Raw genomic sequence first — 26,267 nt, 5'->3', positions numbered from 1 at the left:
AACTACCCCCCTAAACCTTTTTACACTTTTTAACATTACAACCACAAAGTTCAACATATTCTGGGATTTTATGTGCATTTTATGTATGTTGCACATCTGGAGTGTGACAGTTTTAGCCAAACTTCTTGGCAAAATAGTAAAAGCTCAGGTCAGAATGCGGAGCATCGGTGAACATTTTCAAGACAATTGTCTCTCACTCTGTTCAGACATGGCTGTGAAATTTGGCCTATTTCTAAAATGCATATACTTTGATGGAAACCATTCCATTGTAGCTCTGCCTGCATGCTTCAGAACAGTTTTTTTTTTGTTTTGTTTTTTGTTTTTTCATCCGTTGACTTTCATATTTAGCTCCATCCTACTTCTCATCAGCTCTAATTTGCTTCCTTGTACCCACTGAACAATGTCTTTAGATGCTATTGAAGGTTCAGGTCTGAGTCCATCACTGCACCCAGATTTTGGGCCTGATCAGTGGTTACTAGCTGAAACAGCTGAAGCTGTGTACTAACTCTTGATTGCAATGCTATTGGTCCAAAAACTTTTACTTCAGTTTTGTTTTTGATCAGCTGTAGAAAATTTTGGCACATCCATGCATTGATTTCTTCTAAGCATTTATTTAGCGATTGAATGGGTTCACAGTCACCTGGTGACATGATGATGTAGAGCTGTGTGTCGTCTGCATAGTTATGGTAACTGATGTTTTTTATGATCTGAGCTAGATGGAGCATGTAGATATTGAATAGGAGGGGACCCAGGATGGACCCTTGGGGAACCCCATATATGATTTTTGTCGTCTCTGATGTAAAGATACCTACTGACAGAAAAAAGTCCCTGTCCTTTAAGTAAGATTTAAACCAGTTGAGAGCTGTACCAGAGAGGCCGACCCAATGTTCCAGGCGCTCTAACAGAATGGAGTGATTGACAGCGTTGAATGCTGCACTGAGGTCCAATAGTAACAGCATTGTGGTTCTTCCACAGTCTGTATTTATATGGATGTCATTAAACACCTTGATAAGGGCGGTCTCTGTACTGTGGTGAGCACAGAAGCCAGACTAGAAAATGTCATAGTGGCTGGTCATTGTTAAGAAGGTGTCTTAATTGTTGCAACACAACTTTTTCCTTAATCTTACTGGGGGGGGGGGAGATGGGCCTGTAGTTCTGCAGAAGTAGTTTGTCCAAATTGTTATTTTTCAGCAGTGGTTTGATAATTGCTGTTTTCATGGACAGGGGGAAAACACCTGACAGAAGGGACATATTTATTATCTGAGTCAAATCAGACATTTTGACAGGCAAAAGCTTCTTAAAGAAAGCTGTGGGTAGAACATCGAGGCAGCACTAGGAGGAACCTAGCTGCTGAATGATTTCCTCTAAGCCTTTGTAGCTTATCTGGCAGAATTGGGACATTTTGTCAAAATCATTTCTAGTCGGAGACAGCTTTGCTACTCAACTTGATATGAATATACAGACTACCCCTCTAATCTATTGGCTTTTCTCAGTGAAGAGGTTAGCAAATTCATTACAGGCTCTGGTGGAGTTCAGAAGCCACAGTCACAGGAGGGTTTGTTAACCTGTCGACTGTGGCAATTAAGGCACGAGCGTTATTAATGATTTTGCTGATGATCACAGAGAAGAAAGATTCCCTTGTGTTTTTAATCGTATTTTATTCATTAACAAGATTTTCAGTTTGTCGTTTAAGAAACCTCTGAAGTTTTAGCCGAGGATCTGTATTTAGAGTATTTTGCTAATTAGGTGACTTGTGAAGGCAGTTGGGTGCACTGCATTTTATTTAAGCCATTAAAGTAAAAGGGGCAGGCTACACACGCATACACTTTAATGGTAAACAGAATGTGAAAACCATGCGTCGTTTTACGTTACAATTATGCACTGCTTTGTGTTCCTCCTTCATATTACCTCTCGATAAAATGCATTAAAGTTTGTGGCTGTAGACTTTCAAAGTGAGAAAAGGTTCTACTGGCACGAGCCCTTTTACAAGGCCCTGTACTCTCCTATAAAGAACTATATACGACAGTCAGGATCTGTTTAGGACTCCCTTTTGCTCCGCTCCGAGTGCCGCTCACCTACAGTGCCGATCTGTGTATCTCCTTGTGGTCGTTTACTGTCATATAATTTGTGACTCACTCTCTCCCTTCCTCAGACGCAGGTACGTGGGATGTGGTCCGCGTGTGCTGGACAGACGTGTTTATGCTTCTGGCTACTCTGGTGAGGAGAGGCGGCTCGGCAGCCCACCCATCCGTCTCCGCCGTGCTGGGCAGGCGCTGGCGGACATTCGCGGGTATGTGGACGGCCCTGCTCTGTAAAGGGAGCACAAGTGACGGAAATAATTATGGACACAGTTAGTCGTATCATCTTATTATGGATCACCTCTCAGTTCTCAGCATTTTAATGCAATTTACTCTGTGAAGATCTTAATTCTGGCAAGCAAAAAAAAAAAAAAAAAGGAACAATATTTAGCATGCTACTTGCGTCCATACTGTTGGATAAACTTTCTCTAACAGATGCAAGTGTAGGATAATTAAACTACCTCTACCCCTCCTACTCATATCTTCCTCTCTGATTAATGACGCAGCAAGGACGTTTAATGAGTCCTGTAAAAGATGAATGTTAAGCCTTTGTGCTCGTGTGTGTTTTTGTCAACAAGGATGTTTATGGCATCTGGGCGTTCCCAGACAAATCAGATGATTAGTGTGTGCAAGCTGCCTCGATCGCAGTCAAACATCCAGCTGTCACTGGTTTTAATCTTTTGGATTAGCATTTTTTTTTTTTCTTGTGTCGTTATGTGATTCAGAATGTGTTTTTGTCATTCATTCCAATCAGTTATTCTGTATGTCTGCAGGAACATTATCACAGTGTCTGAATGAGAAAGCTGCAGATTCCCTGCTCCACACGGCGGCTCTGCAGTTCCTCTCCACAGTTTTCACAGAGGAGACAAAGTTATGCGGCAGAGAACTCGAAAGCGCGACATCCGAGCACAGCGGCGCTTTGTCAGATATCTTAAACGGTCCCTCTGCCAGTGAGCTCTGTGAGATGTTATTGCAGGTAGGTGTAAATGTTGTGCTTATGTGGTAAGTCTCCTCGGTAGTCAGAGGTGCTGCTAATCTCAGGATTACCTGCGTGTTAATGCCCAAAGATTCAGACTTCAAAAAAAAAGGTGTTTGAGTGTAAAGCAACACTAACCCGATTGTTGTTGTCAGAGCTTTGAAAAGAGGACCCTTCAGGACCCTTTGAAGAAGCTCACGGCTAGAGCTCTGATGACGCTCCTGGCCTGCAGTCCCGTGGCTCAAAGCTACGCAGCCAGAGGTAATTCCCCCGAAAACTCTGCTGACACCTGACTTTGAACGCACACAAATAAACTGTGTCAAATAAACTGTGTAGCTTCCTGGGTCATGTTTCGCAAAATTAAACCTCAGACAGCTTCCCAGCTGTTTGTGTGATACTGTGCATTTTAGGGCTGCACAATATATCGACAATTTTACATTATGACAGTATTACTGTACTCTGTATGCATATTGCAAATAACAGCCAGGACTGCAATAAGGCAGGTTATGGAAATAATTTAGCTACCATGCATTCAGGTTCACTATGCCTGTGATGGATGTGATGAAACTTCTTGTTTAATGCTGAATAAGTATTTTTCTAAGTTTTAAACAGGTGGTAAGGTGGTCAAGTCTTTGATGAACCACAGCAAATTCTTTATAATCAAACCTGTTGTTAAGATGGAAATTATGGATTTAGTTGTTTCTCCCCAATAGTTAAATAGAGTTACTATCTGGAGGACATATGATTGCTACAAAACCAAAGCGGAAAGGCCTCATTATATTAATTACAGGTCATGGTATCTCAAAATTCTCAAAACCTTGAACCGGCCGTTCACACTGGAAAACCCTCGAAAGTGGCTGAAATTGCTCTTCAAAGATGTAAAAGATTCATCACCAATTAATGCCAAGGGTGGCACAACTAATGATTAGGTTTAGAGACCAATTTGGTTTGGAGAGTTTCTGTTGCTTAATAAAAGAAATCTTCTGTCTGCTTTACTCGAATTATCTTTGATATGAAAGTTTCCGAAGTCTCCTAAGTGGCGAATACTTTTCATGGCGTTGTGTAGTTTTAGTTTTTTTTCCAGCTAGTTTGATCATCCTGTCTTTTGTTCCAGCTGGTTTAATTGACAGCTGTGTGGAGCAGCTGAAGCAGACTCATTCCCACCTCAACCTGGAGTCCATCCGACCCGGCAAGGCCTCGCACCGCAGAAAGGTGAGCACAGGAAACCTCCTATCTCAGCACTTTTCTGACCAATGGCTTTCTATTGTTTTTTCCTCCGTTGGGCTAAATAACAGACGCCGCCTTCGTCGAAGAGCTTTTAGAATAAATCGTGTGAACAGGAATTGTACTGTCCAGCTGTTCTCCTACTCTTCTTGTCAAGTGTTTAATGAGGCCAGTAGAGACTGTTTTTAATCTAGAACAATTAAACATGTTGTGTTTTGTTTTTGTTGTGCCATATTTCCAGGGAGTGGGCCATTTAAAAGAAGTCAAGCTGACTGCCGAGATACTGCGGAGCGCTCTTTATTGCAACGATGAATGCAAAGTGAGCCTCTATGCCTGCTATTAAATTCCCCACAGTTAATTGGTTTTTAATGGAACCTCGCAGTACAGGTGCTGTGTGCCTCCAAATGAGATATATATCCAAATGTGCAAGATGCTGCTATCATTTCTTCGTGTTGAGCTTCCTTAGCTGTGTTGTTACTTTTACAGAAAATTAGATGTATTTTTCTTGTGCTTTGTGGACAGCCTAGTGTAGATGTCTCTCACACTCAGAAAGATTTTGAGCCATTTTATGCTGATTACCGGTGCCTTTCTCAGCATCGGGTTACCACAAATGTGTCTCATAATTAGATTTTCCTCTTTTTACTCCGCAAACAACTAAGTCAAGGTCCTTCTGTTTGCAAGTACATGAATCTAATCTACTTATGTGTGTAGGTGGTCGCTGTGGATGCTCGTTTAACTCAGACTCTCTGTGCTCTTTGGCCTTGGCTCTTATTGGACGACCCCACAATGGAAGCGGTGCTGGAGCTCCTGTGTGTCTACACAGCCAACTGCCACCCAGGTGTGATGGAGATGTCGTGTATGTTGTGTCCCTCTCTGTGTTTGTGCAGGCTCCGTGCCTGTCCTGTCGCCTCCTGCGCTTAGCAATCTCACTGAGTCATACCCACTTTGCATTAGGAGTCCCATTGTCCTTTGCAATGACCACATTGTGTTTTCGCTGCATAAGAGCGGTGCGTGGTTGCTTGCCGGTAACAATGGGCACCGTGTCAGGATCAATCGGGCTGTCTCACTTGCAGAGTCAAACTAGTGGGACGTGATGTTGAGATTTGTCTGGCTTGCCTGAGATGTTTGTATTCATTCTTGGCAACCGGCTAATTTGAAAAGGAAAAAGAAGACAACCGGGAAATTAACTGTAAAAGCACATGACCAGTTGAAACTGATCACGTGTGTGTGGATTCACTCGTGTGTTACGGTGTTAGGTCCTAAACCGGCATGTAGGACGAGCTTGTTGTCGACTTCGGAGGAGCCGCAGAGACCCACAACTCGGGTGGGAGAAGATGTCGACCAAAAGTGGACTTTGTTTTGGCCTACATTATGAAATGATATAATTGGTGCAATGCTAACTGCGCACCATATATTTAAATACTTTTAGTAATTTGTTTGTCAAGACTGTGTGAATCAGAGCAATTGACAGACAAAGTAATTTCCTTTGGGATCAATAAAGTACTTACCAACCTGTGCAGATACAGGTTAGATCATTGGAAAGAAAGATACTTAGAAGGAAAAACAGTATTTAAAAGACTAAAGTTCCTGTTAGGCAGTAAAAACCTAGAGACTGGTGCACAGTAGAAGCCCTGACTTGCATTCAACTGAGTATCTGTAGCCAGACCTAGTTTAAAGAACAGAGCAGTGCAAAACGTTCAGTTGTAGACATGCAAAATCCCAACAGACCTGCAGTTTTAATCACAAGCATAGGTGTTCTTGCCACGTATTGACGCATGGGGCGTGCTCCGATCGTGCGGGGGGGTACTGTGCACGACCCATATACAGAGGCCTCAGTCCTTGACGTGCCTGACCTGGGTTCGATTCCGGCCTGAGGTCCTCTGCAACGTCATCCCCCTTCTCTCAAACCCCCTTTCCTGTCAGTCTACTGTATGAAGTATGAGCTACTAGTGCCAATAAAAAAACAGGTAAAGAGTTAAAAAAAAAAGAAAAAAATGATTGGTTTAGTATGAGCTGGGCAAAGATGCACACCACACTTTTCAGATTTTCAGCTTATAAAGAATTAAACCTTGTCACCTATTCCTTTTACTTTTCTATGCTCTGCTTTATGGTGGTCTTTGACATCAAATCCACCTCCAAAATACATTAAAGTGTGAGCTTGTAATTAAGTCTTCAAGGGGAGTGAAAACTTTCTCAAGATGTTATGGTTGAGCGGTGCAAATCAGCTTGAAACCGAAAATGAATTTGCTTAGTGCAGTTTGTGATGATGACAGATCATCACAGTGTGGCGGGTTTGTGTGAGTAACTCTAAACTTGACTGGCAGCAGTTCCTCGGTGGATGTGTGTTTACACTCTGATCTAGATGACTTGCTTTAGACCCCCCCCCCCCCCCCCCCCCCCCATCAGTCCATGCTGTGAAGCAGCAGAAAAGCAATGGAGTCAGGCCTGGTTTTTCCCCGAAGGTTAACCGAACAGCAGGTTGGATTTGGGCTTCATGCATCCTGGCTCAGGTTTACACCATCCACCCTTAGGCAACCGCTGCATCTCTTGAGACACCTACATTTCTACTCCCTCTTTCATCTCCTGTCTGCCACCTTCATCCAAAACTTTGTTAACGTTGCTAGTTTAGGCAGAACTGTTGTCTGTTACCTGCGTCATCCCTACTTATTTTCCGGAGATATTTTTGTAATAGCCTCAAAACTTACTCCCACAGTTAAAAAAAGAAAGAAAATAAATAAATCACTGTATTTTTTTTTTTTTGCTGTTACCTGAGATAAGGGTGTTCCATGTATTGCAAAACGCCCGATCAGATTTAAGGCAGCTCTTGGAAGGCTTCACGTCATATCGGAGAGATCCTGTTTTAACCCTTGTCAATATTATGATGGCTTCCTGACAGGCATAAGTATAACCTGCGGCTAAAAGCCACATTCAAGGGACCGTTCTTGGATTAGTTTAACCAGCAAGTTGTGATGTTCTCAAATAAACATCCATCAGTGTCAAAATGTCTTGTGAGTGACGATTTTTTTTTTTAATTCTCTGTTTAAACTAAACCTATAGAAATTATGTTTGTTGTGTACCGATGCAAATGTGGTGCCATATTCATGCCATATCTCATATGCCATATTTCCTTTATATTTCCTTTCATCTTTTACTTTGTTGATACCTTTTGGTATTTGCATTCTGGGTGCTTCTGCATAATATCAACAGTAGCCTGAGGCGGCTAAGCAAAATAATTTGCCTCCTACCAAGAGTCGGAGCACTACAGTTGTCATAACGAGGCACTCGTGTCAAGGTGAACCCAAGATTAGGAAAGGAAAATTTGCCACAAATGTTTTAAAGTGAGCTCCGAATGAGCTTGTGGTATATTTCAGCAATTACGTATTTAACAAATGTGATTCACTTCTCTTCATTTTGCCCATTTTACTAGAAAGGTACTATTTTTAAAAAGGGGAAGGGAAAAAAAGAGTTTGCTGTGAATTGATGTTTGGGTGTAGTTGCAGACAGCCGTGCCACCCGAGGGGCCAGTCTGCAGTTCTGCTGCGACTGGTGTTGCAGGCTGCCAAGATCTTCAGCTTTAGGATAAACAGAGCTGAGCATTTCCAGTAATGTTTCATTGTTGGTCTTAGCGGTGCTTTCAAGGGTTGAAAACCACTGTGATCAGTGGTGCATTTAAATTACTGTTGCTGGCATGAAATTCTGTGATTTTCTCCAAACACAACAGATCTGGCATCAGAAGGCCCTTACGCTTGCCTCTGAACTTTAGCATAATGGTCAGTAAAACCTGCATCAGGTGTTCAGGGAAAGACCGTCTCCAATATATGATGTATTAAAGGTGAACAGAATTGTAATGCACGACGCCTGAAATATTACAGCCAACCCAAAACTAACAGGCATAACTGCTCTGTTATATTTTTGAAAACTATATATTTTTTTTTAGCTAGGATTAGAACAGATCAACACAAAACTAAATAATAGACACAGAAAAGCTCAATTAATGAAGGGTAAAATCAGTAATAATTACATAGAGAAATGGTGATAGTTCATCAAGATGCTTTGGCGTTAGAAAAGCTACACTTTTATATAATTGCCCACTAATATGCAAATTTAATGTATATTTATGTAATATTGCAAATTAACATGATGCTTTTGTCTACATTTTATATGACATGTCTAGTTTTTGCTAATTGATTTAGCAGTTGTGATGAATTTTAATCTTTATCAAGAAGGAAAGTATAGTACTCATTAATTAGAGAAAGATGCATCTTGTCTTTGCAAATGTATTCAAAGGCATTGAGCGTTTGAATGTCTCTGTCCCAATTCAGTCAGGAAACAGAGCGAGAGGAAAAGGGCACGCTATACTTTTATTATATTCTGGGTTAACATAGGACGTGGGAGTAGACTTCATTTGAGAAAATAGGAGTGTGCACACTGGTACGATCCAGTTCTTATCTAGCACATCTCCTCTCTGTGTCCTTGGTTAAAGAAAACACAACAATACATCTGCAAGCATGTGAGCTTCTTTCACACGGGAAAATTGTGCAGGTGCATCTAGACAAGATATGATCAGAGTTACATACATCAATAAACAATTTCACAGCACAGTTTATCCATAAACACTTTCTATAAGCTCCCTTCCAAAGAGACCTGGCATTTAAAAATATTGGATTGAAATTCTCTTTCTTGAAATGCAGATTTTCTGACTTGATCTTTTATGTTGGGAAGAAACGGGTGTCTTTGAATGCCTTGTTACTTTCCGTATGACAGACATAGATAGCAAAATGTATTTTCCTCTTTTTTTTTTAAACTATGTATTAAAACCTTATTTCCTCCTTGGTTTCAAGCATGCAGTTCCCTCTGTGGCAGCACCCCCAGTGGGGTGCCAGGATCTAAAGGCTCCTCCAACACCTCTCTGATGCTCTCCGTCATGAAGCTGACCTCTCTTGCCCCAGACAACAGCCCCATCCAGAGTTTGTCGTTCTCTCTGCTGACTAACATGGCTGCGTCGCGGGACTGTAGGTGCATCATGCAAAAGGTAGAATGAAATTATTAAAATGAGAACAGCAAATCAAAAAGATTAGAAGAGTTAATAGTTTTTATGTATAAATTACAAAGTGTTTTTTTTTTTTTTTAATGGCACCTATATTCTGAATACAGTCCATAATGAATCACATGGTGCTAAAACTGTAGCCTGTCTGTGATAATTTCCTGTGATTCTCAGAATAATTTCCTTCAAGCCTTCCTGTTGGCGCCGGTCCCTAAGGTGGCTGGTGCTAAGGCCACGTCGGTGGCTGGTGTCGGTGGGAACCCCCTAAGCCTGTGGCTGAGACTCATGGTCAGCCTGTCCTCCACAGAGGATGGGCAGCAGAGTATTCTGAAAGTCTCCGGAGTCCTGGAGCTGCTGGCAGACTTGGCACCGCATCGACAACACGCGCTGCTCACCCTTCACAACCTCTGCTTCTGCCCTGCCAACAAATCACATGTGATGGCCAACGGTATGGAAGTAAAGATGGGTTTAGATTGAATTATTTCTAAGAGGTTTAAAAAGCACTTTGGTGATTGTTAAGGTCCTACTTTACTTTTTTTTTTTTCATAAATGACAGAATATTTGCTAAGCAAGCGGTTTTAATGCCCACCAGCTGTACGTCGAGAAATAAATGGCAATAACCGAATGCACAGCGCTTGTAAAAGCATTCAGCCCCCTTGAACTTTTCCACATTTGTCATGTTACCTGAAACCTCAGAGTATGATATTGGGGTTTTATGTGATAGACTAGGAAGTGAAGAGAAAAAAAGATAAATGGTTTACATTTTTGTATTCCTAACCCATTACTTTGATACCCCTAAAGAAAACCCATTGCAGCCTAAATGCTTTCAGATATCACCCAATCAGTAGCTAGTCTGCCTGTGTGTGCTTTAATCGCAGGAGAAGTGCAGCTACATTTTTAACGCCTCAGAGATTAATTTGAGAATATTACTGAAAAAAAAAACAACAAGCTCCTGAACTGCAAATCTACCAAGACATGGCCGTCCACCTAAACTGACTGGCCAGGAAAGCAGAGCATCAATAAGATAAACAGCCAAGATGCCCCTTGGTAACTCTGCAGGAGCTGCACAGATCCACAGCTCAGGTGGAAGAATATGATCATAGCGTAGCTTTCTTTTTTGCATTTCACAAATCTAGCTCTAGTTGAAGATTGCCAAGAACAAACAAAATCATAAGAAGAAGTCCTGTTTAGATTTTGCTGCAAGCAATTTAAGGGCGCAAGCTGATGTGGAAAAGGTGCTCTGCTCAGATTAGACCAACTTTCTTATTTTCTACATTGAAACCACTTTATTTTATATAAAACTCACATTGTTCATCACTCTGGGCTGTAGGGATGTGTGTTTATCAGAAGGAACAGGTAAGCTGGATGAATAATCTTGGAAGAACGCCTGTAGAGGCTGCAGATGACCTGACTGAGGCTGGCTTGATTGGTTTTCCTTCCAGCAGTACAGTGACCCTGAGCATACAGTCAGAGGTATAATGGAATGGCATAGATGAGGGGCCACCCCAGCTTTAGTCCTAAAAAACCAGTGTCCTGCATGTTTTATGTGTCCCGGATCTAGCGTGGCCTATTCCAGCAGCTAAATGACCTCCTCAACCTGTGATCAGGTTCTTCAGGGGTTCAATGACCCCATTCATTGATATAGTTGTGTTGGACCAGGGACACATCTAAAAAATGCAGGATTTGATAACTGGAGTTAGCCACTTCTAATCTAGATCACCACATAGTCACGTATTACAATGGTCTAGTCAAAGTCCAGTCCAAAATCCAATTAATAACCTTTAGATTTCAGTCTCTGGGTATGCATCGCTGGTTGAAACATAGATCAAAAGATTGCCCACAAAGGCGGCTCCACAGATCATTGACTCACAGGGATTGAACAGATTCCTGCCTCCACAATAGGATTTTAATGTAATAAACGTGTTTCAAAGTTCAAAAGGTATGAAAACCTTTTTTGGACACTGTAGCAGAATGTTAAACTCATAAAAGGTAAAGATGGGGGGGGGGGGGGGGGGGCCACGAGGCTCGGGTAATAAAGTCAGCGCTTGCATTTGTAGGTTTTTATAATTTGTTTAGGTTAGAAGTTTAGTTTCTCTGAATCTAAACCATATTCCCCTAATTGAAATCCTCGCTACATTAGGCTGTCACCATTAATTAGGGAAGTCATTGACAAACTAGAGCACTAAACAAGAACCAGATATGAAACCGAGTTTCTAACATCCCAATATGAATATTTTTCTTATAAATATTTACGTTTTAACAAAACAAGGTTGGATTGGTGTAAATAAGCGTGGTTACGTGTTTATCGGCTTGACAGCCTGGGAGAAGAAACTGTCTCTGTGGCGGCTGGTTTTTGTGAAAAGCGCTCTGTAGCACTGACCTGAAGGGAAAAGTCTAAACGGTCTGTGTCCAGGACACGTTTGGGGACCTGTAGAGATATGAGCTGCCGTTTTCCTGACCCCAGATATGTAAGCCCTGGATGGAGGGAAGGTCAGCCCTGATGGTCCTCTCTGCAGAACTAATTGTTCGTTGCAGTCTAGACCCGTCCTGTTTTGTGGATGAGCCAAACCACAATCTCACATCCCGAGAAAAGACGGTCCTAGGAAGCACGAGGGAACCTCACAGCTCCAGAGATTTGTTGAAGAGCCACATGATGATGGGGGGCCAGCCGGTCAGAGCAAGCTCTGAGGGGGAGGTCTTTGAGTGTCAAAAGACCAAGAAAGCTCACTTCTTGGTCTTTTGACACTGAAAGAGCTGATTAACATGTTCCTCAGTGATCTGGAATCCAGGTAGGAGGTCTGAGGAAAGGATGGGTGGTTAGTGCAGGAGGAGCTTTAGTTTCAAGAACGAGATGAAGACGAGTTGGTTGAAACTGTAGAGGTTGTCTGTCTGACTAGAGTTCTTCTCAGGGTGTGTGGGGGGGGCGGTCTCCAGTAGGCTGTGATGTTTCTCAAAGCTGTTTAAGCGCTGGCTGGTGGTTCATTAGTTCAAAAACTTTTTTTCTCCTTCTCAGCGTTGCTACATTCAGCAGCCTTGATCTCCTTGGTGAGCTTGTTCCAGGCCTGCTTCTACAGGGCTGGTGTCTCCACTGCTGTTATAGCCTCCCCCTTGCTCAGCTCCCTCAGATGTGAAGTGAAGTGAACCAAGGTTTATCGTTGTTGCATGCGAGAAAGAACGGGTAACTTTAGTTTCAGCGGCGTGTTGCTGAAGTTTCAGCTGTCTGAAGATGAAATAATCCAGGACCGAGAGAAAATGAAAGCGGAGGAAGCTGCTGAGACTGAAAAAGCTTGTGTAGGTGTGTGTGTGTGTGTGTGTGTGTGTGTGTGTGTGTGTCCCACACAAAGTGCGCTGCAGGTGGTAGTTGAAGGACCAGGTGCATGTAAAACTCTTGTGACCAACTTTTTTTTTTTTTTATCGTTTCCTGTGGAAGACTTGACATTTCCTGTTCAAGCTGTGGTTTTTTTATTTATTTTTTATTGAACGATTCTTTGAAACCGAGACCCCAATGATGACGACAGAGTGAAACCCATGTTCTCTGATTGAGTTGGTGTGTTGTTAACAGTTTCTGTGCCTGCTGTTCAACATTGTTGCTTTATTTCTTTTTCCTGGAAAAGCCTCTGTTTAATTGAACAGTATGACGACAAAACATTTTTAAAACAACCATTTATATTGGTTGATAATCTTATGAACGATACTGATCATCTACATGTTTGTGTTGCAGATAAAGCTGTGAGAGTTTTGTTGTCGTGTTTGGAAAGTAAAGAGATGGAAACCTGCTGTATGGGAGCGTCTGCACTGTGGGCATTGCTCCAAAACAATCAGAGGGTACACACACACACACACACACACACACACACACACACACAGTCTCACTTTTGGTACTAAAGCTCCATTCCAGTGATTGTGTCTATTCTGTCTTTGTTGGGTAATTTGAATTGTTTTAGGCTAACTAAAGTAAAGTCCCACTTCATCTCCTTATTTTCACATTTCATTTTATGCTTTCGAAACAGTCTAAATAATCTTCTCAGCAGCCATCCGGTCCTCTTATTTACATACACCTACCTTCTTAAACATAAAGAAATTATAGTTATTTTTCTGCATCTGTTTTCTCTCTCGAAAGGCGAAGACCGCGCTGAAGTGTCCATCTGTTCGCTTAAAAATCGAAGAGGCGCTGACCGTCTCTAAGAAAGGCATGCAATGTACTCACTTTGATTGGCAAATGACTCCAGACACCAGATCTTTCAAACAGTTTGGGGAAATTGGCCGTTCTCGTCAGAAACCAGCAATGAAAAACAAGGAGCTTATTTGATTTTTTTGTCAGGTGATGAGAAAATGGGATTTTATTTTTTTTGTACTTTAGCTATGGAACAAAAACCTAATTAAAATTTCTGTTCATTTCTTTTTGTGCACAAAAAAAGCAAAGGGGCTTATGTTTTAATTCAAAATGTATTTTAAAATAAAAATCAAGTGTTATTTTGTTATTGTTTTCAGTGCTGGTGTCTGCGTAGAAAATCCAATTTCCAAAGAATGCGCTGATCAAAAACCTTTTATTAGTTTTTAATTTGTTTCTTTGTTATTCTGATCTGTAGATGCAGAGAAGAACCGGGAACCTTTGAGTTCCTACCTACAGAAGTGCCTGGATCACCTCTCCCAGCTGCTAAAAAGTTGATTATAATAGATTATATTTGATTTGTATAGTTTTGTATCATGTTTCGTTTTCTGTCATATATGTCATTTAGATAATAAAGTAATGTCAGTCTTGGTTCTGCCCTCGCAGCCTTATTTTTTTCAGAACCAGGATACATGTGGCTTTAAACTCATCCGCCGTGGTTGCAGTGGTGTTGGGCACCTGGTCTACACCAAAAACACGTCTGCTTTTAAAGCCACAACATGAAAACCTTTTCGGTGGATGAAACCCCTTCATTTAGAGGAAACACAAACACTCATCACACTAAATGTGATTCATTCCAGACCTGCCAATTCAATATTTTTTTTAAATGTGTAACTTGTATTTATAAAAAAAAAAAAAAAAAAAACTTTCTCAGTGTCGATTACCATGTGGGAAAAACTTCATTATAAACCCCAACCTACAGAATGACGTCGTAAGTTTGCCATCCAGCCCCAATAGCAGTGATAATGAGCCCCTCTGTGTGGAGTGAGCCAACAGTGGGGCGCCATGAATTGTGCCTCTGTAGCTTGAGTGCTTCTCTGTAGCCAGAGATGGAGCAGGAAGTGCAGCTCGGGCCTCTCTGCACTCGTCTCATCAATGCAGCTTTCATTCTCCCTCGGTGGGGCAAGATGGAAGCTGTACAAAAGGACTGCTGGTACTTTGTGGTACTCCTCTTTTTCACTTTTCTTAAAGGTATGGACTTTTTGGTATATGTCTGCAAATTTATAGATGTGTTCTGATAGTTTTGTTGTTTTTGTTGTGCTCTTATTGTGAAGTGTATTCATGTTGTAAACCTTTTGTTCATCGCGGTGCCTTTTCTCATCCTTGCCGTTAAGCTGACTTTAAGCTCAACATGAAGTAGTCTTGTGGATTCAGAAGCTCCAAATAAAATCCTTTGTTCCCTCGATTGAATTAAGGCGTTCTGTGTTCTAAAGTTGGTAGATCTATCCTTTGTGTGAAATCTGTTCTCCAGACTAAAATTGTTTTTGAAAGATCTTGAGGCGTCATCACTGGCACAGCCAGCGTTGTGTTTGTATGTAGTTTTTCAAATGCCTGGGACAAGCTTTTTTTGCAGTTCCACATAGACTCATTGAGTTGGAATGAAAACTCTTATACACATTGTTTTATTTATATATATATATATATATATATATATATATATATATATATATATATATATATATATATATATATATACATATACACACACACACACGTATGCTGAGGTTTTTAAACAAGTAGAAATCCCCACACGCACTGTTCTGCTTCAGTTTTTGCTGTTTAGCATCGAGTCCAGGTGGCTTTGAACCCATCCACTGGGATTATTAAAGTATTTCTGGTTCTGATTCTGAATTACCTAAACCATATTTGTACTCGTCTTTCAGCACTGCCACAAAATGACCTGCTAGCACCATTTTTCTTAATGATCAACCAAAAAGCAGTCACTTATTCCATCAAGCTTTTAGAAAAGACTGGTGTTTAAAGTCACTCTTTCTTAACACCACTTAGCCTTTGGTTATTTGAGAAAATAACTGTTTTCATTGGTGCTGGGCATCAAAAGAGCATCACAGGGAAGAACTCTGAAGCTAGTAAGATTTAACCAAATCAACAATTTATTTAATCCTCTGGAACCTCAAGGAGACAAAGCCTCAATAAAGGCTTCAAGGTTTTCAAGGAAGTTCACTAATTGCCAGACGCATTACCAGGAGACAACCAAGGGTTTGGGTTGCCACCAGAGCAGAGCTTGCCCCAAAATGGCAGCAGTGTTTTTCTTCCCATAATGGAGCAGAGACTTTTTGAGGATAGCCTGGTAGAGAATAAGCAACTTTTGTCGAAGACAAACCTCAGACAGGAGCATAGATTTTGTCGAAGCTGTCGTCATAGGAGCATCTGGAAAAAAGGCTGTGCAGAGAACGAGAAAAGTGAAAGCTACCATGTCCAAATTATTAGGATCACTCAAATTTTGCCAAAAATGAACACCATTAATAAGGGAAAGTATTAAAATATTTTCCAGGAGCAACACTGCCAAGCTATCTGAGCAACAGTGATGACTGTGCTTGTATTTAATTTTTAACCAGCATGTTCAAAATACTTACATTTTGGGGGCTTGAACAATAGACTCCAGATATCCTAATCCCATTGGCAGCTGTGCTCCATCCTCACAATGACATAATTTAAGAACTGATAAATTAGGCCTGCATCACAATTGTCAGGATTTGACAGTTCAGTAGTACCAAACTAGTTGAAGTCTAGATGTTGACCCCTTGCATAAACTTCATGTATTTCTTGAGAAAAGCCTCGAAAACTTGTGAAATATGCAATGATGTGCCACAGAAACCTCGTCCTGCGAGATCTGACCAAACAAAGCAGTGGAGGTTTTCTGTCTCTTCAAATGTCTGTCTGACGGTGAACTTTGAAATCTGTAGCATGTTGTGTCACGACCGAGATGTTAACGACAAACCTCTGTCCAGTTGCTGTCCAGCACACGGACGTGGAAACGGTGCAGCTGGTGGAAGGGATGGTGCTGAACTGCTTGTGTCCCTGGGATGGCAAGCTCAGCATGGTGTCCTGGACCAAAGTGCCCAACAAAAGTCCCATAGCTGTGTTCCACCCGGAGCACGGAGTCTCCTTCCCGTACTCATACAGAGAGAGGATAGAGTTCCTCAAGACGGCAACTTTGGATGGGAGCATTTCCTTGAAGAACGTCACACATCAGGATATTGGGCTCTATCACTGCTCTGTCCAGACTTTCCCTCAGGGGCCCTGGAACAAGTACATTCGGGTGGAGGATTTAGGTAAATCCCGTGATTTTTTTCCAGACTGATCTGTTCCTACCCAAAAAAGAAAAAAGGAATCTTATTTTAATTCTGAGATTTCTTTTTTTTTTTTCTCTCTCTCTCTTTTTATTCTCACAGATGAGCCACCAGAAGATGACAACAGCACAGAGCCCCCTCCCCTAGAGGACCTCCTAGCAGACACCAAGCTTGAGGTTGAGGAGGGCAGCAACCTGACCATCAGCTGCAAGCAGCCGCTCAACGGTACCATGTACCGGGTCAGGCTGGATAAGATGCAGCACGACCATACGTGGTTCCTAATCAGCTCCTGTGAGAAGACAGAACAGGGTCTGGATGTGGAGGCCTTCAGAGACGGAGTGAACTGCACCGACAGCCTGGACCTGAGCTTGAGCCTGACGGACGTCGGCTCGGGGGACGGCGGATTCTATCGCTGCACCTTTAACACAGACTTGGGAGAGCAGGCCACCCTTGTGCAGCTCGCCGTTGCTCCTCCAGGTACACAAAGCAAAGCTCAGGATCTGTGGCCAATCCGAATAGTAAATGAATCACTTGCCGTGCACAAGTGCGCACCGCTGCAGCAAGTATGTTGAGAAAGACCGAGGAGGCTTATGACACATTCAGAGGTGTCAAAACCACGAGTTCCTGCGTTTAGTTTAGAGCAGCTTAAACGTGGTGGAAAATTAGTGCACTGGTGGTCTGGTTTAGTTACGTTTGTGTGTCGTGACAAAACTCAAATGCATGCAGTCATTACAAACGTTAAATCCGAGCAGTTGAATTTCAGGTGGATTGCTTGATCTTTATTCAAGTATTTTATATTAATTTTTTTTTTTTCTTCTCCAACCAGGTGGATTCAGTCTGTCCCTGTACATGATGTATATTTACATCGGAGCTGGAGCTGCTGGACTTATTCTATTTATTTCCTTCCTCATACTTGTGATGAGGCTCAGGTATAGTCAATTATAATACATATAATAAATGTATTATTTTTTTAAATGAGGTCTGTATTTTTTGGCTTATAAAAGTGGACCTGTTTGTCTGAAAATCTTCACAGGAAGAAAAATCGAAGAGAGGAGTACCGAGTCAAACTGCACCCCAGTCGGAGACAGGTAGGGGTCGGCTTATTCGTCATATCAACTCTTTCCCTCGCACTCGACTCTTTCAAGGCTCTCCCTCACCTTCTCATAAAACTCACGCTGAACTACAAGGCTGTTCCACTTCACAACTAACGTTTAAATAAGAGATTAACTACTTCCTCGACCATCCCCAGCTGTGCAGTTTGAAGAATCTGGAAGAGAGCCGGTGTCAAAGCATGCGAAAATCAACAGCAATCCTTTAGCCATTACGTTTAATAACCACACAGGAAGAAAAAAAATTTATTCCTTTTTCACTGGCATTTTATCCGATAGAAATCAGAGAATTTAACATGTCTCACTGGGATTATGTGATACATCAGCAGTGTTCAGTTCAAATGAAATAAAAGATAAGATTTTTTTAAATAGCTTAAAAGATTTTTACCAACAATCTAAAAGTGTGGCGTGCATTTGTATTCGGCCCTCTTTATGGAACTTTCTCTACCGTATGTAGAAGATCTTCCTCTGATATGAAATCGAGTGCAACCGGCCGTCCCACAAAGTCAGCAAGTACACTGCAAAAACGGATCTAAAAATAAGTAAAATGTTCTTAAAATTAGTGTAATTATCCTTGATTTGAGTAGATAAATAAGACTATTTGCCAATGGAATGAGTATTTTGACCTCCAAAATAAGATAATTAGACATCCTGCACTTGAAATAAGATGATGAAGATGAATTGTTCCTATTTTAAGTGCATATATCTTATTCCATTGGCAAATCATCTTATTTACCTGCTCAAATCAAGGACAAATACATTCATTTTAAAGAATATTTTACTTATTTCTAGTTCCGTTTTTGCAGTGTAGAAAAGAAAGAACATAAGACAAGGGAAGGAAGGATTATCATACAAAATGCTATTTGAGGTGGCAGGATCATAGTGTGTGTAGGCTGTTCCTCAGTAGATATAGGGAAGCTGATCAGAGATGATGGGAAGATGGATGGATGGAGTTAATTACAGCTCAATCCTGAAAGAAAATCTGCTGGGGGCTGCAAAAGACTCGAGTAGTGTGGACATTTACCCTCCAGAAATGAAAACACTAAACATGGAGCCAGAGCTGCAGTGAAATGGTTTAGGTCGGAGCATATTCATGTGTTAGAATGGCCCAGACCAGAACCCAATGGAGAATTTGTCAAGACTTCAAAATCGCACCTTCTTCAGTCTCACTGAGCTTGAGAGGTTGTGCAAAAAAAGAAATGAAAAACTGACATCTCCAACAACAGCAAAGGTGATTCTACAAGGTCTTAACTCCGACGGGCTGAGTGCAAATGCACGCCACACTTTTCAGAACTTTTTTTTTTTTTTGTTTATGGTAGTAATCCACAACAAAGCATATGTTGTGGATTACTTTTGTGTTAGTTTATCACCACATCTCAATAAAACACTTTGAGGATTGCAGTGATAATGTGACACAATGTGAAAAAGTAGCAAGAATATTTTTGCAGCGCTTTGTTTTATCAATTTATATTTCTATCAGCTGCACAGCTGGCGAAAAGCCGTCCTGGTTGCCTAAAGCACCTTATAAACCACTAACATCTACTACCTCCTCACAGCCGAACATCTATGAGAACATCCCTCTGTGTCCCAGGAGGATGAAGAAGTCGAGGCAGAATAATCCGATCTATGCCAACCTGCCGGCCGGCCGGGTGCTCCCTACCGCACATCGACCTCGAGACAAAAAGTGAAAAGGGATGCTGTGACTCTGTCGCTTTCTCCCATCTGCCAGCGTGTCCTCACACCCCATTCACTGTACATCAGAGCGAGGATAAATAAATGTCAGCGAGCGCAGACTGTAATTATCCATTTGAGTTTTTAATCAGATGCAGGGATCACGCCGGCACTGTTTAATATGCACACGGCGGTTTGAAATGAGTTAACAAGCCGCTGCTCATCTCGGAGTCAGAAAGCTGACGGGGGCTGTTTGGGACGCAGCCTTGCTCCCCCCTAATTAAGCGCACTATGTAATTATTGTTGAGTGGATGTTTGCTGTTTTGGCAAAACAATATTTGACAGTAACCATCGCACAGAGGAGTAAGACAAAAGCCCATATAATCATCCTTTTCTCTTCTCTAACCCCCTCCAAGTAAAAAGAAAAAAAAAACGATTGACAAAAGCTTTTGTAAATTCCCTCTTTTCACTTTCATCCCTCCTGGTTTCTATTCAGAGCTTGACAATAGTGTCTAATCATCTAACGGAGAAGAAAAGCAGTCGCTCAGCAATGTGCCGTCACTTGAGACTGCTTCTTTTCCCCCAGCAGGCTTTCTGACTGCATTCTAGTTACAGCACGCCCTCAGTGTGAAAGCTGAACTCTAATTAGCAAATCCTGGGCTGCAGTTTATATCTCCTTTTACCCTTTCTTGGCTGCTTTTTGATGAATATCCACATTCTTTTTTACCCCTCCCTCCTTTTGGTTTCTAAAATGTAACATTGATGAACTGAATGTTTTTCCCCTTTGATATTTATCCCCCCCCCCCCCCAAGTTTGCTTCTGTAAATCAATATTTGCGGTTTATGGCAACTGCTGTAAAATTAAACTCTGTGCTGTTTGTGTAATTTAATTCATTTATCTCCATAGAAATGGAGGCAGAGGCAGTAATGGATAAGCTGGCTTTTCTGCTAGGAAACAAGACAAATGTGCAACAGAAAGGGACATTACAGTTGTGGGTTTTTCTTGTGTGTTTTTTTTTATTTATTTTTTGCCTGCCCTTTGCTCTGTTTCTTTAGAAACTGTAACTGTACATTTGACTGTGATGATGTTTGAGATTATCTGTGTTCAACCAGCTGTATTGAAACTGATCGTTATGACTGATAGACTCCTTGTGACAGAAATAAAACTGTCTATATATCTGTCTTGTGGTGTGGGTGTGTGTGTGAAAAAAAAAATCCCTCATGGCTTAAAACAAAAAGGGTAAAAATACAGCATCTAGAAGAGTCACCACATGCCACCATCTTCAGGAAATTAGAAAATTTATCCAGGAACCACTTGACATGGGCCCAAAAGAGGGTCCAGTTTTCCTTTTCAGTCGCAGTGCTTATCTTTTAACAACTTAATAAAATACCAGAGTGTGTTTTAGTGCCACCAGGAGAAGCAGGTTTTCTCCAGGAATACCAAACGGTAATAGCATGAGGCTTTTTTTACTTTGACAATGGCAAGAGGAGGAAGTAATGTAAAGGACAAGGAAACATCTGTAGACAATATGGAAGAGATTAAGAAATCTGTTCTCCAAATGTCTGCTGAACTGGCCAAATTATCATCGCAGCAAGAAGTACTGATTGGTTTAGGGAATGACAAAGTAACTACAAGCTATGCTGGATGAAAAAGACAAAAAGTTGGCAACGTCGGAGCAGAAGGGTGATGATATGGACCAATATTCGCAACGAGAGGATGTGGTTCCGACTGCTCTTGAAGGTGGACAGCGATCCCATGCTGGAGTTACTGCAAAGGAAGAGACCTCAGTGGACGCACCGTAGGAAGACTTGGAGACGAGAACCAGTGGTGAACATTGACACGAAAAACATATACAGCCAGAGTGATGTCATATCTAACTCACTCATTACTAAGAAAAACAGAAAGGAAAATGTGCAACTGTTATAAGATTGTTATAAGCCAGCTTACTTTGTGGCTTCCCCTCCTTGTGCAGGGAGTCAACAACATTCTTCTAGACACCTTTCCAGTCGGTAGTCTCCCCCATGATTGTGTAGCCTGCTGACCAACACTGAGACATCATTTAGTGGCTCAGAAAACCTTTGCAGGTGTTTTGGGTTAATTAGCCGATTAGGGTGTGACACCATGAGCTTCCAGTATTGAACTTGTTTCACAATATTCAAATTGTCTGAGACACTGGATTATGGGTTTTATTATCTGTAAGGCAATGTCATCAAAATGACAAGAAATGAAGGAGTGAAATATTTCATCCCATGTGAAAATTTCCCTCCAACTTGTTTCTGATATCCTAATGTTTTTAGATTTACCTGTAAAAGGAATCTGCCGGAAGAGAGCTGTGAAAGCTGATGAACGAGAACATCATCTCTGTGCAGGAAAGATAAAAATCCACCCCCACCCCCAAAAAAGGACATGCTTTATATTTAACTAAATGTGTCAATGTTTTTACCCATTACCAGCAGCACGTCTTGCATGATTGGCTTTCTGCGACTGGAACAGCACCAAAAGTTGGACTTCTCCCTTAGAAAGTTGGAGAATTTTTATTTTGTTTTTTTATGGCTGATTGTCAGATCCAATAAGGCAGCTCCTCGTGATGAAAACATGCTTATATTACAAGACGCAGTTGTAAGATCAATGTTACGTTTAGTGGCTGTAACTCTGAACTGAAAATATTACAAGTACAGCTTTAAACGACATTTGTAAGACATACTGTGACGAATCAGCTTTCATGGCTGTCGCCATATTGGAATCTGGACCTTTTGTTCTTTTTTTTTGTTGTTTTTTCTTTTCTTTCTTTTGTTTTTTTTCTCTTTTAGAATCCTGACTTCTCCAACTGTGTTAACTGGAATACTGTTAACTTGGGTGTTTCGCTATTCCCCCGCCAAAACTTTTAAGTTGGTACTGGTTAAAGCTATAGTTGGTAATTCTGGTCAGAAACACTTTTTGTTATACTGTGTAAAATCGTCCTTCCATCCTGAAAGTAGGTAATACTATGTATTCTCAAAAAGGAGATTAAAAAATTGTTCTCTGCAAGCCTGTAAAAACTATTACCAATCTTTGCCTTTATCAGTTTTGTTCCTGCTCTCACCCATAGACGTTATATATTTACCTCCCTCAAGTTGCGGGGGTATGACCTTTTCTATTGGTTGTCCCACATGCCGAGGAAGAAGAGGAAGGCCTCAGTAGAAATGGTTATTCAAAAAAGGGACTTGGGGAAACTTCTGGAAAAACTGCAGATTCTAGCTTTAACCTGACTCTCGCCAGATGGATTTCGTTCCGCAGAGCTCCACGCGGCTCCACATGTCCATCTGGAATCGTTGCCATTGGGAGGGATTTCAATACCACATAAAATGGACGAGCGAGTCAGGATCGCCGGGCAAGATTTTCGTAGATGTAGCGTATCAGAGAAGTGATTGTTTGGAATCAGATAACAATGGCAGCTTGGAGCAAACGGTTCTATCGATGCTGTTATTTCATCAGTGTTGTCCAATCTACCGAATATTAATTCTTTAAAAGAACACCAGAGAACTGCTTTGAAGACTTTTGTTTGAGGAATTGCTCTCATCAGAATCACGGGTTGGTTTCAATGTGAGAGGTTGAAGAAGCACATCAGTAAAGATGGCGGACAAGTGGTTTATCCAATCATATGCAAGGATTTTTGATAAAAAATGAAATGAAATACATCTACCAGATGGATGTGTGGAGCTCTGCGGAACAAAATCCATCTGGCGAGAGTCAGATTACTGGTTGTTATCTTGCTGTTTTCTGCAAAAGTATTCCAAAGGTTAGGCTAACAGACATACATTTTCACCTGTAACCCACCCCCCCTTTAAAAAATGCTGATGTGATATGAACATTCAATTTATTACCCTTATGTTCATCAAAAACATTACATATGTACATTTGTGAAAACTGCCATCCTACACCAGTGTATTCAAAGTGCTATTGACATACAAACTTAGGAGAACACAAAACCTAGTGACATCTCTACAAACGAGTTAATACAGTAAACAAAAATGGCAGATGAGCACAATCAGCGGAAGCGTTTATCCAGTCGATTCATTGAGTGCGACCCCAAACAAAGAGGAACTCTTTCACATACATATATCACCGCACTGCAGCTAAAACAAGACAACTAGGGAATAACTGTGGCTCAACATGTCTTCTTCCTAAAGTGAAATACTTGTTAAAGCATAAAGAAAGTGACAACAGTAAAATGTAATCTTAAGACAAAATGTGCTTGTAACTTTCCAGCTCATTGGGAATAAGAGTTATTTTGTAGACATAAAGCGATGACATGACAACATCAGGAACCAAAGAACTTAAACACAAAAAAGGCTGCTTGGCAGCCTACGTTTGATTGTCAATGGAAACCAATTAGTTTTCACCTACTTTAGTGTGCGAAGCACAAGAAAAAAACGTCCCATCTGTGTGCTTCATGTAGGCATGAGATGGGTACTGGTGTGCAGGTGCACTGAGGTTGTAAAAAGCTACCGCTATAAAATTGAAAAAAATGTTTTGCCAAACCGTTCCTGTGGTTTGAAAAAACATTTTCAATGAGACACCAGAGAGGTTGTTTGGAGTGACCAGAGCTCTCTCCTGCTATTCTCCTGGGCTTTAGGATAGGGCAATGCTGCCCCTCCCTCACCTGTTGCTGTACGCTACCAGTCAGTTGGTTGAAAGAAGACTTTAATGTTTTTCTCAAGTTCACAAAAATGATAAATGAGATTGCTAGAAAAATATTTCTGGTTGAGAGAATGACAGTCTGTCAATTTGTGGAAACTAAAGGAGTGTCAGCTATCACACCTTTTAAGGTAACATTTTGCCAGAATACAGCTAGCTTGATGTTTTAAATAAAATCTGTTAATTCACATTATAGCCTACATTTCACTATTCAACATCGGCGTTCTCAGCTTGGTGCCGTAAACCTTTTTTTTTTTTTTTTCTAGGGCTATCATGAGAATCTCATACCAGCCCATGCCTAACTTTAAGGAAGGTTCTGGTAATGGTGAACAGCGTGCAGTAAATGTAATCCCAGTTAGCTAGCATAGCGCTGACTATATTTCTAGGGTGTTACCACCATGAAGTTTTTTTAGTTAGTTTTTTTTAAGTGAAGCATAAACTAAGGTAATAATAGCAAACTTAAAATTCTAAATCTGCTTTGGTTGGATGTCCCCATCTGCAGTCAAGCTGCTGAAGGCACTAGGGTCTCTCGTCACATGGAGTCGCATGTTTTTAGACATATTTGTTTCATGCAACAGTAAAATGATTTTGTGATGGTATTCTTATTACTGTATCTTAGCTACACTGCTAACGTTCCTTCTTGCTAGCTCACTCTGCTAACAACACACATAAAACAGGATGCCACTCTTCCAAACACTTTAGCAATGTTTTAGGCAACACATTTTTGCTAAAACTATGGAGATTAATGCCACGTCTGTTTATTAACCACAGAACTGATGAGACCACTTAGCTTGGCAATGACAACTGGAAACAGAGAAACAGCTAGCTTACTTTGGCTGACTAAAGATCATCGTCAACATGGTGGATCCCATTAGTTCAGTTGGATTATAAACTTAGATTTGTTACAAGAGATGAAAACAATCACAAGAAACAAGAAATGTCTCATTGCTTTAGACAACTGCTCTGAAGTCATAAGATTTTGTTTGACACCATCTGTGTTTTTTGAAGACATACATTATGGCTACGAGAGGGATTTGACTGTCAACCTGCAGAAACTACACACATCCATACATTAGTTGCTCACCAGAAATCCATTTACCCTGTTATGGGCTCATAATGCTGTAATATACACCTCTGATTAACATTGTCTACAAATTAATTATGACATAACAACCAGCTTACTTTATCCAGCTAGACAGAGAAAACCAGTCCAGATATAGAGACAAAGAACACCCCCAACAGCCAACATTTGTATATGAGGTCCACATGCGTAGGATACTTTTTAAAAAATGTATCCCCATGTAAGATTTTGAATAGATTGCATAATGATGTATTACTTGCCTGTATGTGTTTGATGCAAGACAATTCAAATCGACTAATTTGAGTTCATTTTATTAATAGTAATTTGAGACTCGGCTTAAACCTACATATGGGTACCATATGTAGGTTTGGTTTAAGATATGAAAATGATATTGGTTCATTTCATATCTTAAAGTAGCTCCCGTTGTCAGCCTATGTCCAGTTGGTACCCATCAAGTCAAAGCAAAATCCCTGTGGTACCCATATAGACATGTTAGTGGAGGTATGCAAGTCTATTTAAGCTCCTGGTACTAGTAGTTATTCATAACCTGGACTGTTCCCTGCAGAAGTCATTAAACCACATCAAACTGGTAGAGACCAAATGAACGACTCATAAGTATTGTGTCTTTCAGCAGTGTTTTAACCTTTACAGTTCATTCCTATGTTTAGAGTAGCGGGAAGTGGTAAAGACTTTGTTTTAATGAGCACTGCTACTCAGTGTCCGTTTTACACCCTCAGTGTTCAAACTCACCAAGAAAATAAAAAAAAATAGGGGGGGGGGGTTGGTATAACAGACCCAATGTTCCATTTACAACACATAAAGAGTTCCCATTTAAGGCACTTTGCATCAACTTCACTTTTCAGAACCATTACAGTTTGTTTTACAAACAGTTGGAAGGGAAAATTAGCAAACTGCACCCCCGCCT

General features: G+C 41.0%; 2 protein-coding genes across 5 annotated transcripts in view; both read left to right on the top strand.

Moving 5' to 3' along the window:
- The window catches only part of rttn (rotatin), a 49,006-nt gene extending 34,669 nt beyond the window's left edge, over window positions 1–14,337 (top strand). For both annotated transcript variants that reach the window (XM_036125065.1, XM_012857356.3), the window contains exons 39-49: window positions 2,153–2,290; window positions 2,852–3,054; window positions 3,210–3,315; window positions 4,169–4,266; window positions 4,520–4,597; window positions 4,990–5,116; window positions 9,120–9,310; window positions 9,497–9,770; window positions 13,044–13,147; window positions 13,443–13,512; window positions 13,912–14,337. In XM_036125065.1, the coding sequence (XP_035980958.1) occupies window positions 2,153–2,290; window positions 2,852–3,054; window positions 3,210–3,315; window positions 4,169–4,266; window positions 4,520–4,597; window positions 4,990–5,116; window positions 9,120–9,310; window positions 9,497–9,770; window positions 13,044–13,147; window positions 13,443–13,512; window positions 13,912–13,991 (1,469 nt within the window). In that variant the 3' untranslated portion in view covers window positions 13,992–14,337. The remainder of the gene's footprint in view (window positions 1–2,152; window positions 2,291–2,851; window positions 3,055–3,209; window positions 3,316–4,168; window positions 4,267–4,519; window positions 4,598–4,989; window positions 5,117–9,119; window positions 9,311–9,496; window positions 9,771–13,043; window positions 13,148–13,442; window positions 13,513–13,911) is intronic.
- Window positions 14,338–14,402: 65 nt separating this feature from the next.
- On the top strand, window positions 14,403–20,765 carry cd226 (CD226 molecule). Of its 3 annotated transcripts, none has more exons than XM_021313471.2 (6): window positions 14,403–14,684; window positions 16,463–16,786; window positions 16,907–17,281; window positions 17,631–17,733; window positions 17,838–17,892; window positions 20,491–20,765. In XM_021313471.2, the coding sequence occupies exons 1-6, from the start codon at window positions 14,543–14,545 to the stop codon at window positions 20,509–20,511; spliced, it is 1,020 nt and encodes a 339-aa protein (XP_021169146.2). In that variant the 5' UTR covers window positions 14,403–14,542; the 3' UTR covers window positions 20,512–20,765. The 3 variants fall into 3 exon arrangements, with proteins under 3 accessions (XP_021169146.2, XP_035980960.1, XP_012712812.2); XM_036125067.1 differs by having other exon boundaries at window positions 19,505–20,765; XM_012857358.3 differs by having other exon boundaries at window positions 19,470–20,765.
- The last annotated feature ends 5,502 nt before the right edge of the window (window positions 20,766–26,267 follow it).

This window comes from Fundulus heteroclitus, chromosome 21 (assembly GCF_011125445.2).
Source record: "Fundulus heteroclitus isolate FHET01 chromosome 21, MU-UCD_Fhet_4.1, whole genome shotgun sequence".
NCBI classification, from domain to species: Eukaryota; Metazoa; Chordata; class Actinopteri; order Cyprinodontiformes; family Fundulidae; genus Fundulus; species Fundulus heteroclitus.
This window is presented reverse-complemented; position numbering and strand designations above follow the sequence as displayed.

Bases quoted from the DNA above. Each gene is read 5' to 3' on its own strand.
- cd226 (XM_012857358.3), top strand. From the start codon at position 14,543: ATGGAGCAGGAAGTGCAGCTCGGGCCTCTCTGCACTCGTCTCATCAAT. The intron at 14,685-16,462 runs GTATGGACTTTT...ACCTCTGTCCAG, and splicing joins CTTTTTCACTTTTCTTAAAG to TTGCTGTCCAGCACACGGAC. The intron at 17,893-19,469 runs GTAGGGGTCGGC...ACCTCCTCACAG, and splicing joins TGCACCCCAGTCGGAGACAG to CCGAACATCTATGAGAACAT.